Source organism: Pygoscelis adeliae, unplaced genomic scaffold (genome assembly GCF_000699105.1).
Source record: "Pygoscelis adeliae isolate BGI_AS28 unplaced genomic scaffold, ASM69910v1 Scaffold149, whole genome shotgun sequence".
In the NCBI taxonomy this organism is placed as follows: domain Eukaryota; kingdom Metazoa; phylum Chordata; class Aves; order Sphenisciformes; family Spheniscidae; genus Pygoscelis; species Pygoscelis adeliae.
In genome coordinates this window covers 215,022-233,232 of record NW_008825494.1, presented here as the reverse complement: position 1 = coordinate 233,232, position 18,211 = coordinate 215,022, and the positions used below count along the sequence as shown (strand labels likewise).

The 18,211-nt window shown below is 40.5% G+C and overlaps 1 protein-coding gene across 1 annotated transcript; it reads right to left on the bottom strand.

The window, feature by feature from the left end:
* Nucleotides 1-402: 402 nt before the first annotated feature.
* LOC103923023 (arylsulfatase D-like) lies at nucleotides 403-14,252 on the bottom strand. Its single transcript, XM_009331268.1, has 11 exons — nucleotides 14,173-14,252; nucleotides 11,875-11,924; nucleotides 11,173-11,322; nucleotides 10,056-10,177; nucleotides 8,488-8,610; nucleotides 4,942-5,365; nucleotides 4,071-4,207; nucleotides 2,644-2,778; nucleotides 1,849-2,011; nucleotides 1,435-1,556; nucleotides 403-819 (listed from the first exon to the last, which is right to left on the bottom strand). The coding sequence occupies exons 2-11, from the start codon at nucleotides 11,898-11,900 to the stop codon at nucleotides 449-451; spliced, it is 1,773 nt and encodes a 590-aa protein (XP_009329543.1). The 5' UTR covers nucleotides 11,901-11,924; nucleotides 14,173-14,252; the 3' UTR covers nucleotides 403-448.
* Nucleotides 14,253-18,211: the final 3,959 nt, after the last annotated feature.

Genomic DNA, 18,211 nt, shown 5'->3' with positions numbered 1-18,211 from the left:
TCTGCAAAAATTTATTATAGGAACATTTTATGCATCGCCAATAAGGATAACAAAATTAAGGGAGACTTCAGTCCAGGAATCACTTAGAAATTCAGAACAAAAAAACAAAGCAAAGCTTCTAAGTATACATTCATAAACAACAAAACATAAGTTATATCATTACTTGTACAGCTCTAATCTTGGCCCGCTTCAGTGCATTTGAACTATTCATCCAATTGTCAGCAGATGAAAGTTAAAACATGTTCTTCATATCATTCTGTCTTGATCCCTCCCTGAGTGTCCATCCTAAAGCCACCTTTGCCAAATACTGTGCCATTCACTAGAACAATTCTCAAATAAAGGCTCCATTAAAACAACCAACCAACCAACCAACCCACCAATCAACACCCCCAAAGAAAACACTCTTGATCTAAAAACCCTTTTGAGGAAGTAACTTTGGTTTTTTCCTTTATAGGTCAGCAATTTTATTATCGCCTTCCTTATCACACCAACAGAATGGGAACGTCCCACAGCACGGCTGCAGCCACGGCTTCCACACAGCGTTGTACAAGGAGAGCTGCTCGGGGACTGGGGTCAGCGTGCTGCGATGCTCTTCTATGGCTCTTCCAATCTTCCTTATTACAGTGTCAAAGAGGGGCTCGGTGTCAGCCGACAGAGGTTTGGCTTCAGAAGGGTCTCGCAAGAGATCAAACAGCAACGGAGGGTCATGATGGGTCACGCCTTCCCCAAAACATGGGCAAAATCCTCTATCATAACAAGCCCCAGCCCCGAGTGGACGGAAGACAGGGGTCACATAATGAGCCTTCCAGATGGCTCCACCTGGCAGGAAAGAAAGAAGGCTTGCTTGTCATCATCCTTGTGATGACACTGGCGGTTATCACAAGGCATTAGAGGAGTGAATATTTTTCTAGAGTTCGTTTCTGATTGCACTTCAGCTCTACACTTATTAGTTGATATAGTATTGTAATTTCATTTAAAATTAAGTGCCATAGAATAAAGCCAATAATGTAAAATTATTTCTGATGTTTGAAAATTTCTCCAAAATTTTCAGCAAGTATCAGTTATCCCTGACGTTTTTTATTAAGACATGAAAAAAAGTTTTGGGGTTTCCATGGCTTGCTTCCTTGTTAAGGTAGCAGAAGGACAGGCAAAAACTGATGTAAGGACTTCTCCTTGAGACAAGGAGGGCGTGGACTCCCCAGGCCTTGCATTCAGATAGAGAGGTGAACAAGACCCATCCTGAGTTCCAGTAGCCTGCCTTGAAGCCACAAACAAACTCTTTGTGCCATGTAAGTACAGGCAATGCTAGTAAGTTCTTTACCACGTTACATCTGGAACTACTTGGAAAGCTACAATCCCAGAAATAATGTGTGAGACAAAACTGCTCTCCCATAGATTGAACCTAATTCTTGGGGAAAGAAGTTCCGTACTCACTGTCCTTCTGGTGCCACCGCACAGCATGTAAGTGAATACCACAGTAATGAAACAGGAACTCGTGCTCTGAGTGCTCAACTGTTCCTCGCAGTAAAGGCATCAGATCCCGGCCATCAACTACCCTAGCAGAAAAAAGGGACACCATCAGACTGGGGTAAGCTGTACAGGGCTGCGTTCCCTCTGCACACCTCTTGCTGGAACTGCCAGCTCTGAATGGGGAAGATGCTTGTAGAAGATTGCAGGTAGATGCTAGATCTGAAATGTAGAGAAGAGGTGACTGAGCTGTGGTAACATTTATGTGTCTAGAAAAGGAGCAGGAGTGAAAAAGAAAATGTCAGACTCAGAATGTGTTTCCAAACTAGATTTTCCATCGTCTTGGGAGAGAAGGAGGAGTAAAGACACTTGAGTTTGTACCTGTCCTGGGGTAACACCCCTCCAGCCAGATGAACTACTGTAGGATAAATGTCCATAAGGCTTGTAGGTTCATCAATGACTGTGCCTGCAGGTAACACTCCTGGCCATCTAAATATCCCTGGGACTCGGATTCCTCCTTCCCAGCCTCCCATAGCTTTTCCACCTTTCATTAAAAAAAAAAAAAAAAAAAAAATTCATTTAAAACAGAATTTTTAGACAAATGTTATTGTATTATCATAAGCTGTCTAATGTTACCTTTATGAGCCTTCCTTACCCTTTTGGGAAGGGCTAAGCTCCTTCTCCTCATCATCAGTGAGTGTTCACTATATCAGACCCCTCGAATGACCTTACATACTTACTCCCTTCTATTGTTTTACAAACACATTGCCCCATCAGAACACAGTGTGGATAAAATTTTCAGGCATAAAGTGATTTCCCAGCCTAGTTCTCCTCTCTCTTTTACAATCCTGTAACATACCTGTTGTAGTTAAGGCAAGGGTTCAGATGTAAGATGCAACTAATATTTAATGAGAAGTTACACATGCTTAATCAAAATTAACTTGTGATCAGTTGCCTCATGAGGAAATGCCAGTTTGAGAATTCATGCTTATAAAGAATACCTGCACATGCTAGAATTATCTCAATTTTTACATGCCTGATTAGAATGAGACAAATTTGCTTCTCAGTGATAAAACACTGTTACTCCTTGAGCGTACAGTCTTATCTAAGCTTTAGGTTTGTCCTGAGTACTTTGCTAGTTATTGCTGGGCTGTCACTGTCCCTGACAGCTCTTACCTCTGTATATTCCGTTCCAGCCACCCAGCTGCCTTTTGCCTTCTTGTCTTTCCAGCCATCCACCATGATCAGAGGCAAAGTAAACTAGTGTAGTATTTTTCAAGCCTTCCTTGTCAACAGCGTCTAGAACCTGGCCTGTAAACACAGGAATATGTGTGTATTAAAAAGCAAAAATATTGCTTACACTACATAAATTTTAGCCTCTGGCTTGTAAACATTCATCAATGTAATTTCTTATCTATGTAGGGCTGCTCATTGTTTAAGAGAAGAGTTTTTTAGGATCAAGATTTGTAGTTGTGATTTCACTGTCTGTAAAAGCAGAGAAAAATTGTGATGTGCTGTAACACCTTTATTATTAATATTATAATAAAGGAGTGCAAGAACCACAGTCACAGACCAGAAGCCTGTATCATAAAGGGCAGAGGTGCCGTGTGCTGTAAAAATATGGAAAGAAAGCATGATCCAAGGCCCCCCAAAAGTTAGATTCTGCATCAGTCATGGCCATCGTGAGAAATGAGGAAAAAATGTCATGTACCCTTATCTTACATTGTCTAGACCACAGTTAGTATTTGCATTAAATTACTGGCTGAATATAATATGCATTAATAATATAGTTCTTTTTTATTTAAAAGTGGTTCTTGAGCTGTTTCTGATGTTCTTAATTATATTTGTGGTGTGTTTAACACACCAGTGTTTAAGCATTTAACAGGTAGGTTTGAAAGCCAATTCTTTCTGTATGTGTACCTGATTCTTATGCCTTTTGCAGATGTGGCTACTTTTCCTCCACCATGACTGGATGATAAAAAATTCTTCTTCCACTCCAAAAAACAGGCTAAAAAATAACATGAATCTAATTTCTGGAGGCATACCAATTAACATTTACGAACATTTCTGGATTTGTGAATGGGGCTGAAAAATATTCAGTACTCTGCTGAATGCAGCAGTCACAGAGAAATAGCCTGCTGGTTTACACCTGGCATTAATTTGTGTATCAGTTTTATCACCTTCTAATGTGTCCTGCTTAGAAATAGATAAGACATGACCATAAGAGGCTGAAATTACCTGATCTTTAATAATCACAGAAAATGAAATAATTCTCACTTCATGTAGTATTTAGTGTAAGAAAAACAGGAGAGCTCCTTGGCAGGAGCCAAGGGGACATGGTTAAAACTGGTAAACACTAGACCAAAAGAACTGAGTGAACAGAAAGACTCATTTGGTCCAAGACTGGAGGAAACAAAAAGCCAACACTATAAGCCAACAGTGCTCATACAAGATTGACAGATGCTCATGAAAAGCTTAGGACTTTTTTCCTTCTTGTTTTTATTTCTCTTCCTTGTTCTTTTAATAACAACTGCATTTTTATTATATATTCAGACCTAGGTATTATGTAGTTGGGGACATTGTTATTTGCTATGGTGACTTACCCACCATCCAGTCCATCTCTTCTACATTGTCTCCATATAAACCATGGCTGCTCCTCCCAAGAAACTTCTCTGTGGTGAGGAGAGGGGTGTGGGAGTGTAAAAAGGAAAGAAAGAGGAGGAATGGCTTGTGCTTATTTCTAAAAAACAGAAATCAACACTTTGTTATTAGGGAGGAAGGTTCTCAATACATGCAGAGGTCAGTTGTAATGGAAAATGGTATTATGATTTGCATATATACATATTTCAACAATCACTTCAGAAACATCTTACTTTGTTAGGTATTAAACCCCAGTGATTAGGATCTGTCTGATAAAGTAACGTTTGGCTTATATAAAATGACCCTCTTTTTTCCCTGAATCATAGGTAGAAACGTTCCAGATTGAAGCTCCACTTTCTGCTATTGCAAACCACCACAGTGCTACTGAAACAAAGGCGGCAGGTTCATCTCCTGCCAGCTGTTGCCCACATGTCAGTCCGTACGATAAGGCTACCTCACAGCTCTACTTCTCCTTCCCCAGCCCACACACACATTTCTGCATCAGCTGCTATCCCTTAAAACTGCAGTGTGGGTCTCATGGATAGAAATATGTCTTTCCTCAAAATAGGCTAGAAATATTCAATCCAGCCCATGGAAATTTGGAAATATCATGAGCTTTAGTGAAGCTAGGAATAACAGATATCCTTAAGCAGCAGCTAATTTTTTTGTTTAATAACATGATATCATAATTAATATTATTAATAATTAATAGTCATAACAGTACTTACAATGCTATATAATATTATAAAAATTATAAAGACTTCACATAGCTGTTTAAAAGTTGCAAGACATGCAAGAACCAGAAGAAATGTGACCAAAGGAAACACACTTTACCTTTCAATAAAAGAAATTGACTCTTTCAGGATAAGAGACGTAGTCCTGTCTGTCACCATTGGCTGCTCAGTAACTTCGTGGTTTCTCATCATAATGCAGTTCCAGTATCGTACAAACCCATAACTTGAGAACCAGGATATGAAGAACAGGAGACTAAACCCAGCAAGGCAGGTCAGCATTTTCCAGCGGACTGAAATCAAGCCGGTCAGTCTTCCTAGGGCAGCGGTGAGTGTAACGAGGCCAATCATCTGAGTGTAAACCCAGAGTTTCCTTCTAAAGACTCTGTCCATCTCTGGTGTTTCCGTTGGTTGGCAGTCACTTATTAGCGTAAAAGGCATCCCATAAAAATAGTCAAACCCGTGGTTTAAAGGGTGATGACAATGGTCGTTGCGGGATTCACAGTTAACACCTTGATGCCACTTCCCTGAAAATACACATTATTAAAATGTAAAGAGATAATATTTAAAAACGGGCTTTTCCTTGTACAAAACATTTCTCAAAAAACAGTCGGTTTTTTTCCTACTTGTGACAACTTCTTCATCCTGCACATATATACTGAGTATGTAGTGATATAGTGGGATACACCTTACGATTGATGAAAGTAAACCTCTACAAATTATAAATTTCCAACAGAGTTATTGGTGCGCTGTATACATATTCATGCCCTGTAGCTTTGATCAAATGTAAAAAAAATTGGACTATAAAGGGAACTAGAAATTGAGAAAAATTCAGGTTTTCAGAGCCAAGCAAAAATGTATGGCCTTCCTGGCGACCTGTCAGGTATGAAACAGGAGGAAGAAGCCCTTTTGTAAGCACAGGGCAAAAGAACACTGTTCTGTTGTCTCTTTACCTTCAAGACGCTATGCAGACTTGTTTCTGGAAAGTTTTGAATGGCTTGATGTCAGGACTATGGCAACACTCGGCGACGTGTTGGTGCCAGACTGATAAGGGAAGCTATGGATAGCATAGTCAAGTAACTGGCAGCTCAGCAGTGGGTTTGCCAGACAAACCACTGGATCTGGAAGAACTTGAGCTCGGGAGATCAGTATTTCTCATGAAGCTGTACATATGTAAGTAACTTTGCTGATAATATCTCTGTATACTGGATGAGGATAAAAGGCTTTGTTTTATAAGTACTTTTGCCATTTATTTGCATTTCATCAAATTTAAAAAGTCAAAGCCACCGCCTTTTAAATTCTGAAGTCTTCATGTATCAAAAGGAACATCTCCTGACCTTTCGCAATACAAGTTGTTCTTTATTACGAACATATGTTCACTATTATGATGAGTGGCACATCAAAACCATGCTTTTGCTTCCCCTCCAGTCTATTCGAACAGACTGGTTAGGCACTCACACAGAGACATAACAAAGTTGGCTCATTTGGCTCAAACACTGAGGCTTGAGAATATGTGAATCAAGTGACCAAAATCTACCTCTCATCAGGGAGATGCAGTTTAATTGCATGTTATGATCTCTGATGTAATGCAGGCCTTGGATACCAGATCTATAGATCAAAATGAACTTTTAAAATTTTACCTGAAAACTAATTTGCAACTAATTATTATTGTGGAGTAAAGAACTGTGTACTTAAAGAAGGATATTATCCTAAACAACTGATTCACTATGTTACCAATACATATACTAGCAGCCAACCCTGAGTAGGTTTCAACAGAGTTGCTGTGCATTACAATAGGAGCAGAAAAAACTACTTCAGAGGAAAAAAATTGCTGCTTTTTGGGTATAAAGAAGGAGTGAAAGTTCTATTCTAGGTGGATGAATTGCTTTCAGCTAAAACGTCTACTCAGTTTACCTCTTGACATATTTAGAGCCAGTGATACAATGAAACAGGTTTGTAATCCATACATAGATGCATTAGTCATAAATACAGGTGCAGCTAAAGTATCTTTGGACTTCAGATGCATTCCAACACCTAAATCTCCAGCTGAGGTCGATAAAGGCTTCTGACATGCTACAAAAGACTCAAATCTCCAGAAGATAAACTAAGTGTATAATTAAGATAAATTAGTCTTGAGGGCATATGTTATACAACATTGGCTTTCCAACCACAAAAAATCTGCAAAGCATTTCCCAATAAAAAGTCTCATTATCACATCAGGCAGCAGGTTATTAATAGGATTTAACTCTGCAGTTAAATTGGTTGTGCTCAGAGAAAAACAATCACAAACCATTCAGGTAAGACTATTTAGTGCTCATTCAGCTGTGGTGATGTGGGTAGATGTTCTGTAAGATTTCTTGCTTCATGACTTGAATGTAAAGTTGTTCTTATGGGGTTTTTTGTGTCACTTATCACCAGTGCTTTCCATCATCCCCTAAGGTGCAATTAATCAGAATCTGTCAATCCAGTTAAACTAAGTGATGCTCTTGGCATCTATGGTATGATTTTAGCTGAGATGCCCACAGGTAAAATGCCAGCCCATTTTGCTAGCTTCTAGGAGGGATGCAGCACAATCTCCCTGCAGGGCAATTCCTTTGGCAAAGTGGAGACAAATCTGATTGTTTTGTTAGTGATTACATACTGAAGCCAAGCTGAAGCACATGGCTAATAGACGTGAGCTGATTAAAAGAACCAAAATAATATCGCTACAAAAATAACAGGAAAGAAGACTCAGTAACATAGAACTTAAAATGCTTGGAGAGCTTTGTTTAGTATTGTCCTGTATGGTTTAGATTTATTCTGCTGAATGAATACAAATCCATTCCTGCAGACGCTTTTATTAGTAAATTCAGTTTATTTGTGCAGCCGATTTTTTTTATGTCAGATATAGATTTTGGATATTGACATTTAGATGCTCAGATGAGGTAGGGCAAATAGCTGAAAATTCGGCTCAGGAATGTTTGTGTTTTATCAGTCTGTGGAACTATGTGATGTATCTAAGATAAATAATTATGTGCAGCTGGATCATGACCAAAAGTTACAAATGTATTAAAAAAGAAGTCCTGTAAAATAGAAAGTAAAATGGGATTCTTATTAGTGCTGCAGGAGGCAATGTTTTGTGGGCTGTAGTGAAATCTTGGTGAACTAGAGGCAAGCTCTAATTAAAGAAAAAAGAATTGCTTTGTTTCTGTTTTTGAAAGGCCAAATCCTGTGATATTATGAACTGGCTCCATTGTTTTAAGTAGCAGCTGTTGCCTTTTGTTGTGAATCTGCTCTGAGCTGTGTAAAGCATCGGCATGCATATTTAAATGGGACTCATGTTTTTGTTTTTTATGAAACAGCATTGGAAAAATTATCATATACCTGATAGGATAGTATTCAAAAATATTAACATATTTTCCATTATATATTTTAACAACCACAGCTGTGCTTGAAAGCAGGTCAACAGTAAAGATTATTCACTTTGTCAGATGCTTGTTCTTTTGAGAAAGATTCTTCTTGGCCAGGATTTCTTCTTACAAGATATTCTTAAATCAGGAAATAAAAATATTACAGCTGAGGTATGAGCAGTTGCTAACTAAAACAAATGGATTGAGTGAGATGTGCAGGTGAAACACATTCTAGGCCATCTTCAGGAGTGTTCCCATACCTATCAGTCCTGTGCTGTAGCCTTGCTGCTGCAGTATTTTGGCAAAAGTGGTTTCATTCGGAGGAAGCCCTCCTGAGCCGCCATTCCAAAAAATAACACGGTAATTGTTTATAGCATCCATCCCTACAAAACACAATAATAAACAATCTTAGTAAGTATAACTGGTAGAGTACTTTTGTCAAACACACTTCTTTGTTTCCTGGTTTCATTGGTATTATAGTGTTAAATGTTTATCCTAATGCTGTTTTTTTGGGGAAAAGCATCTAGGACACTGGACAAGAATAAGAAAGAGTTAAGTCTCTCCACTGTATAATACCTATTCTTCTTTGTACCTCATAACGAGACGTTTTGCTTTGTTTGGAATGGCACAGTTGTATAGGAGCTTTTATATGTCACAGCGGCATCCAGGCTGTATGAAGGGCACTTACTTAGTGTGACTGTGAGGGCAGGGAGGAGGGTAGGGAGATGTCAGCCCTCTGTCAGTCTCAAACTCCAGCTTGCATAAGGCTGCCTGGGAACTCAAGATTTCCCTGCACAGTGGCGTGGCTGCTATCCAACTTCTGAAACCACAGAGCAGCTATCTAGCACGGCAATCTTCTCACCTGCAGGTTTACACCCTGTTATTCAGAATTATATACTGGCGTAACCCCATCATACAATGTTATGTGACATACAATCTGTCATGGAAGCGTTGAACGTCTCTGGCCCTGTTGTTACAGTGGGAGCCAGTCTGTACAAGCTCATGTGTGTTTTCAAGCTATCTATCTCAGTAGGAGCTGTCATGATAAAAGTAGGACGACATGTCAGCTTTAAAATGCCACAGGAATGAAGACACTGAAGATTATTTGCAATAGAACAAGTGTTAGAGAGTCGCTGTTAGAAACATGTAGAGCTATTTGTTTTTCATACCTCTTCATCTCAGGGATGCAGTTTGACAGGATAGTATTTTTTCTTCAAAAGAGAAGAAAAGAGCTTGGGAAAAATAATATAGCTGTCAAACTGTTGTTTCATAGGACGGATGAATTCTGACACATAGGTAACAAAGTTTTCCTGTAAATGACTCATTCTGCACCTCAACTGGAGGGAACGGACACACATCTGCATAGATCTACTCTGCTCCCTGCAGGGCTGAGCTGTTTCTGATATCTGATGAGGAGTCGCCTATGACAGAAATTAATGTAACTAATGCTTTAGAAACGTGTTATTATTATTCATGTTCTGTGTAATGACTTTTTTGAATCTAACAATTTGTACTAACTCCATTCTGGCTGCAATCTGTGCAACAGAGCACCAAAATGCAACCGAAGTTGCGAGCTTGGGGGGAGCAAGTTGCTCTGCAGAGCTTGTTCGTCTCTGCCCCAGGTCAGTTCATTGTACCCATAAATCTAGATGCCACCTCAAAGGTACTAGACCTAGCTGGTGTGTCTTTGTGTGCCTCAGTGAGGGGTGACATGTCTGTGGCACCCCTTCTATTTGCACACCCTCATTTCTTTTGTGCCCATTGTATGACATTGTTCCCTTCAGCAATAAAGCAATGTTTAAAGGCTGCTTGGTTTAGCAAGGCAAACCTGATCGGAGGGGATATCTGCCAGTGAGGAAAGCTGCTCTGCTGGGGGTGCAAAGTGGAGCCGCAGCGATGTGTTGGGTCAGTTTCACTCCTTCCTTTGCCAGGCGATCAATGTTCGGCGTCCTAAAAATGCAACCAACACTGTCAGATATTATTCAGAGGGTCTTCAAGGGAATGGGGATGAGGAATAATATACTTATCTTTATTTTGGAAGTTTCTTCTATTTGAAGATGGCCAGGAAATATTTTATTTTTTAATTTTATTTTAATTCTCTCAAGTGATGGGGAAATGTTTTTTTTTTTTCTTTCTTCATTAACAATTGCTATCTGGATAAATTTCAAGCCAATCATTCCTTCTTGTTTCTCAAGCCCTATGAAGACCCTTGCAGAAGGCTTTTGAGATGAAAACTCATGCCTTGGGGATGATGCTATGCTGAAGTGGAGGCCCAGCCACGCAGAGCCCCATCAGCTACCTGTGATCATCAGCTACCTATCAGAAACTTGCCGGCTGGTGCTGATCAGGGTGAGATTCTAAGAACTTTGCTGAACGAGGGGAGTGATCATACCAAATTTGGTTTTGTTCAAAGAAGTGACAAGCTGGTAGGAAGCCAGCAGGCAACACCGTGGCACAATTTTCAGAGAGAAGGCAAATTCTATGTCCTTGGGTCAGAAAAGAGAAGTATTTCATAGTAACATAGCTCATTGCAGTGATTTATACTGTATTTTGATGTGAGACTGGGAAAGAATGGCAAAACAGAGTTAAATGAGGTAATGAGGCCTGATATGTTGAAAGATGGGACAACTTTTCTATCTTCAGGTACGTGTAAGAGCTTACTGTTTCTCAATGTCAGGCAATTAAGGAATACACAAGAATGGTTGACATAGTCCCACAGTAAAGCAGCTCGGGATAGCAGAGCTGGCCCTGGGAACGCCCTCTAGGCTGCGAGATAATCCTGGTAGTGCTTTACATTTACTGTTAATGGCACCCATGGGAAATCCTCCCATTTCTCCAGGAAATGAACTTGAAGAGAGCTCGAATAGCTGGTGATGGGCAGAGGATTGCAGTCTTACATTAAATAAACCACCAGCTCTGTTCAATGTTATGCTCCATTTCCTTACCTGATGGTATCATTCCCATAGCAACCTACATCCCCTATGCCGAGGTCATCAGCCATCAACAGGACAATGTTTGGCTGTGTGCTGATGGAAAGCTGTGTCAGTGGTGGCTGCAGAAGCAGACCAAGAATCAGGGGTGTGACCAGGGATGTCCTGAAACACAGAAGAAGAAAAGAAGCCAACAGCCTGGCCATTCATCACTCCCACTGCAAGTGGCTGAAGACCCTCCCATGTGAGCCTGGCTGCAGACCAGACCACTCTCTGCCCAGATGTAGAGGGTGTGTTAAATTTTGATCATTGACCCAAACAGATGTCATGAAAAGGAAAATGTCAGGACCATAACTTTAAAATCTCCTTTTCTGAGTGTTTCCAAACTTCCTATGAGCAGTCGCACTTGGGAATTTACATGTGACAGATGACGTGTAAGTTATTTTGCTTTAGTGGCTTGGGATGTTGTTTAGAAGTTGGTCTGGGAAACTGAGAATGGGATCAACTTCCTCTGACATCCTTCTCGCCCAGACTGGGACCTTTGTGTTGTGAAAAAGTTAAGAACAAGAAAAACAAACAAACAAAAAAATTCACATTGACTATACTTTATAGATAAACAACCCTACTCTTTTGTAATACGGTATTATGTCATTATTAAACTTTGCTCTCTTTAGATCTAAGTATGATATGACAATACTTAATGAACTTTTTTCTTACCAATAAGATGTTAGTTGCCAAATCATTTCTGCATTTGGAGTGTTCAGATCCTGCAAAACCAAGAGAGAGCCTTGTCATGTTTGCATCTTCCTAGTAGTCACTGCAATAAAAATAGATTAAAAAAATGTAATCTAAGCCTATCAACATTCTCTCTGTTTTATTTACTTCAGTGCACCTCAGACCAGACCCTAATGAAGAAGAGTGAAGGCATTAATGCTATTTTTATTGCTAGCAGTTCTTCACTTCTTAAAGGAATTTTTCTTTTTGTGTAGAGAAGTTTATCTTAAAATAGCAAAATAATTCTCTTTTGTTACACAACTCAGCTGTATGAAAAATACTTGCTGTTCAGAAAGGAAGAGAAAAGCTTTTTAAAATCCAGTCCTCAATATAATTTATTTTTCTGTAATCGCAGAAACCAGCCTGCTGCTTCTTCACATAACGTGCCAAGTTTCCTTTCAGGCTTGTAAGAGAGATCTTTAGTTATAGAAATGCTAGTCATCCTCTTCCAATGATGACATTTCCTTAGGACACACTGAATTTGTGACCTCCTGTTGTTTGACTCTGAGCTGAGCCTTTTCCTTCTTTGTATGTGTCAGATTTCAGGGTGTGATGCTCTTTTCCCCCTCTCTGTACTGCTTTCTGCAAAGGTTCCTCTGGGGCTTTCTCTTTCACTGCCAGGACAAGACAAACTGTTTAAAGGCTTTGAAGTAAGGGCCAAATGACCTTGGTTCAAAGGCTTTAAAATAGACTCCTTTCAAATTTATCCCATGTCTGGTTGAACTATTCCAAGCATTTCAATTTTATAAATTATGTTGGTTTCAAATTTTGTTTTCCAGAAATGATAGTATTTAGCAGCTTAGTTAATATCCATAGTTCTTATATTTTATTCATCAACACTACAGGCCTCAATGGGAAAATTTAAATTTCTATGCTTAGGAAATTGGCATCCAAACGGCTCTAAGCACGTATTTACAAGTACCAATGCTGATGCAGCATCGCTATCTACAGACACTCAGGCTCAGTTTCCTGCAGTTGGATTTGTGCCTTTGCTGCATCCTAAGTAGGTATAGGAAAGATACCGGAGGACACCTCAGCCGTCTTTTGCATATGCATACTCTGTGCCTCCAAAGCAGTTGAAATGAATGGGAGTTGGAAATATTCACATTTAATTGTGTAATTGGTTGTCACTAACTGCCTGTACCTGACAGTAGTGATACACTGATTCAAAGCACAGGCTGGAGCTCAAGGCTGAGTTTCCTCAGAAGCTGCCTGTAGAATAGCAGGTAATATACAGAAAACAGTTACTGCACTGACTGGTGTTACCCCTGTCAAGCCATTTCCTTAGTGAGAGGCGATGGGAGTCCGGTCAGAGAAACTTTAGCAGCTCAGGTGGGAACAAGAGGGACAGTGAAAGCAGCTTGCCCCGTTCCTCCCCTCTCTGAGAAGTCAGGGGGGGCCCCAGGTCCCCGCACTGCAGTGCAGCTCCTTGCTCGGCCCCCGCAGCTGGGGCAGCAGCAAGCACCCACCTGATTCAGCCACCAGCAGTTTGGAGGATGCCGTTTTGGGGACCTCTTTAGGACGGCTTTTGCCAAAGTGGCACTCAAGCCATGCTGCAAGCAAACTGTCCACTTTGCTATCTGAATTGAATTCGGCTTAAAGCAAAACTCCTCCCTCTCCCATTTCTTAACCTCCCCAAAGTAATTTCGATTTTATCCCTTTCTTCATCCGTTTTAATATCCAGGGGGGATATAGCTTGCATATATTTCATATTTTACTAACTGTTTTCCTTTACCGATTGTACTTTTGTAATCTGTCTTTACTTTTCTGTCAAAATACCCACAAGATACTGAAATCCCAATTGAAGCCAGTTTGCATGAGAGAAAATATTCATAATTTTAGAGATGCTCAGATACACATTTCACAAAAACAGTTCCTATTTGTGGCATCAGTTTGGCAATACTCAGTGAAAAGTCTTCCAGGTAATTCCATTCAATTTGGTACTGTTCAGTCTGTGAAAAAGTCTTCTAAAAAATCCTATTTTCTAGAGTTGATATAGATACAATAAAAGCCAGACTCATGATAATAAAAGCCAGACTCATGATAACAAGTTGCCTGCAGCTGACTGCTCTGACTTTGTAGTCAGGCATGTATGAGAATAATGTTGTTGTAAAGGGAAATGCCTTTTAAAAACTTCCTCGGGATATTTTTATCTACAGAAGCAAATGAAAAAAAAAATTCCAAATTCCCATTAAAATTTTCCCGTGCATTTCCCAACATAGAAAGGGAGGAATACGGTACCTGGTCAAGTTATGCTCAAAGTAGGCAGCTGATAGACTGGAGCGTGAGCTTATTTTCAGTCGACTTAAAAACATTCCAAATTTTTCAGCACAATGACTGCTGCTACAGCACAGCGTCTAGCATCTGTTTCTGAAGGCAGTCCTTAAATCTGCCCTAGCTGCTCATGCACACTTTGCCACAGGAAAGCTGTGTTATACCGGAGCTTGCAAGCGGCTGGATGGTCTAACTTATCCCGGAGTCCCTTAAGCTGCACGTCCCACTGCCGTCTGCACAACGATGACATTCATACACGCATGAGGGTCGGGCTGGGGAACACCAGAAGTGTAGCTAAAATGCTTTCTGCCCAAGCAGCGGTTTCTCAAGGGAAGGGAAGGACCTCCTTCAAGTCTGAGACACTCCAATGAAAGGCACTATGAATAATACTTCCCATAAACCTCTCCTCGTTTCCAAGGAAAACAGAAAATTGCTGTACTTACGAAGCAACAATTCTTTGTCTGTAGAGGCAGAAATTGAATGAATATCTTCACTTTATGGCAGCCCTGAGTGCCTGCAGCAATGAGAGGGTGATCTCTGCACACGCAGTGAGAAACAGTTTTAAGGTGTGGGGAGGAAATGCCGGCAAGAGACTTGAATTTGCTTTTGCAGAAAATGAGTCATTTGGCTTCACTTCTGAGAGCTGCCTGTTTCCTAGTCATCACTCAAAGAGACAAATTAAGGTTACATGCTGGCTAATGCTTTCTCCCTTGATTTTTCTTCTTTGAGTCCTGTTGTACCGAGAGTTTTGGGAGAGCATGAGATACTAGCAAACAGCAACCTTGCTTTAGTGTCAGAATTTGCTGTGCTTTCATATCTTAAAAGAGAAGGGTTATGAGTTGGTGGTTCATCACCAATTGCAGTGCTCAGGTTGGTTTGCTAGTGGAGCACCTCTGAGGCTAGTTACAGCACCATAGGTGATCCCTCCCCGGGTCTCTCCCACCCCAGCCTTTCCATGCTGGAGTGGTTACAGCCAACACACACAGGAGAAGTGATGTGTCTGGTTTTCCTTCTCTTGGTGCCTGCTTCCTTATCCCCACCTATGTTACAGCATCTCAATCTGTACCTTTCCAGTTCCCATTCCCCTTCGCTGTGCTTCAGGATTCATTAGCGTATATAGGATTTCTTGTTGTCTGATGCCCTCTGCTGCTGTATATTTTCTAAAAAGAAAGCACCTTCTGAGGTGCTGGGTTTTTCTGTCCAGGTTGTATCAATCCCAGCCGGGCTCTGCTGACTGGGAGAGCCCCTCTTGCAGCTGGGTTCTCTTCCACAACTCTCCTATTTTCCCTGTGTTTTTCCAGGACTTCTAGCAAATTCTATAGTATTTATAACAGAGAACCACCAACTACAACTGCTATGTTATTTACTAAATTTAGAGTATAGCAGAAAACTGAATGCATGTCTGCAGTTACACTGCAGGAACAGGTCTTTGTTGTTTTGTAGGTAGCCTTCTTCTAACACCGAGAGATCTAGACCAGATCACTGCTGTAAGTAGCGCTCATTGAAATCTGGCTGCTGGGAATTACCACCTGGGCACAGCTATGGTGTAATGAAGATAATGGAGGGAGGGTAGTGCTTGTGGCCTAAAGACTTCTCTCACAGTGACAACTTGTGCTTATTTTGGTGTTTGATCTTTGAAGGAGGGAAAGGTGAATGCCCTCTCACTGATGCCATGTAAAGATGGCTTTTTTAAAAGGTTTAGGCAAAGCTAATTCTGTTCCCAGCCATTGCACTAACTGGGTCTACCTGTTTTTCTGTGGGGAAGTCTTTAGAAAATCTGTATTTGTTCAGAATGTGGAACAAATGTGGAATTTTGCAGAAGCCTTGCATACTCTTGTCTTTTACCCTCATTTTCTTTAAACTGAGTACTGGAGGAAGTAGCACTCACTGACCCTATTAAAGTACTTCAACATCTAAGAGTTGAAGGCCCAAGTTAGTAGTGGTTTGATACTAGGATATGATGATTAAGAGGCTCCCTCTAGTGACTAATTTATTTTTGAAATCTTGTTTTGTTTCAGAGAACAGTTGATTCACACTCTACCTTTCTAAAAGTCATTGCACAATGATGCAAAATGGTGTTATTTCTTTGAACTCTGATTTACACTAGGTCTTCAAGGCCTGAATGCCCAGGAGCAGTTGCAGAGCCTTACCTGTTGTCCTGGAGCATGTAATCCAGGTTTGTGACACTGGGAAGGAACCTGGTTTGTGCACTCCAGGACTGCTCTGCAACGTTAGCCAAAGCTTAGTAAGTGGGGGCGAGTGGGAGGGTAACTTCAAAAGTGCACTCCTGATCTGGGGTAAAGCAGCAATTCGGATGCCCCAATTCCTGCCTAAGGCTCAACTTAGAAGGCTGCTGCTCACAAGTCTCAGAGAACAATTCAGATTACTTACACACCATCTAACCTCTCAAGGAAATCTAAACATCAGTGTGTGTTTCCATTTTTGAAAAACAATTTGCTGTGCTGTCTAAGCATAACAGCCTACTTTGGCCAGTATAAGCGGTAGGGGCCAGGAACCTGCACGTAGGCATGATCTAACTCTTCAGCAGAGCTGGATGGGAACTTAGCTAAAAAATGGAAACCTTTTTTTTCTGGATCTCACTCCCATGATTTTTGGTGCATTTTTTTTTTTTTTTAAATTAAAAGCTGTGAATAAGGTGTATAAAGAGCACTTACAACAGGAACCATGGCTCTGGATTTCCCTTTCAGGAACCCCACCTTTTACAAGAGAGAGGGATGTTAGCTCTCTTCAGAGTAGCTTATAGCTTGTTATAAGGTAGTTAAAAGCAAAAAGGGCCATGACCACTCTGTCCAGCTCAGGAAAAACTTCTGTAGATGATCTTCAATGGAAAAGAAATAGTCTTCTCCTTCTTGTGCTTGCCTGCACAAGATGGTGCTTCCCTGCACAAGATGGTGCTTCATTCAGACTCCTGAGGCCGTTCTGCTGCCCTTGGTCATGCACTTTTTTGTCACAGGTTTACAGCTTCTTTTTTTGTTGGCTTCTTCCCGCTCAGGAGCGCACAGCCCTTTTGTTGTCCCACAGAGGTGGCCACTTCTCTGTATGCCGCTCTAGGGGGGCACCCGCCTCCTCTATGCACCATATCATCACTCCCGCTGTTGACCTCTCCGGACAATGCAGGCCATGTGTGCATCCATGGCAGTCTGCATGGATACTGCTTTTTAGGAACAGTCACGTGTAAGTTAAATGCTTAATAACAGGCAGGTGGTCTCTTGTCCTCTTTTCCTTCTACTGCAGTGAAGGTAGTGATAGCTTAATGTGTGTGAATACATATGTACATGCCAGAATTTATAGCGCTTATTTCAAATATTTCTGTTTTTTTCTCCTGGGAAAGAAAAGCTAAATAGATTTAGAACAGTTTTTAGGCAGTTGAGACTGCTAGACTAAAATTTACACTGAAAATATTAAAAACCAAACCAAGAGTGTTTCACAAGTAATAAGATCAATACAGAGTGGAGAGATCTGAAAAAAAAACCCCATGGATTTTTTCTGACAAGCTATAAAATACGCAAAACATTTTTTTTTTGATAGCTGGTGGAAGCAAGGCACATATCTAGCATGTTCTTTAAAAACTCTGCCCTTTAAAACTGCTTAAATCTGTAAGAGGCTGGGATAAATCACAATAATACATGAGGATCTGAAGGCATTACCTGATCCCATGTTCTGCTGCTTTATGAATTTTCCAGCACTGCAGCTGGTCTTGCAGATACCAAGAGCTTTAGTCTCAGTGGGGTGCTATTCCAACTGCAGGGGATGGTTAAAAATCTACAGTATTTTGTTTCAGACTGTTTTCTGATGCTGAGACTAAACACATTCACATAGGCAGAGACTATCTAGAAAAATTACTATGAGAATTTTGCAAAATATTTTTACTAGCATGATAATTTATAAGATAACATAGTGAAAAACCACAAGCCACCTGTGTCACTAAATAAAGACTACATAAGGCACTCACAGGATGTCACAGATTTTCAATGTTTTTATAAAC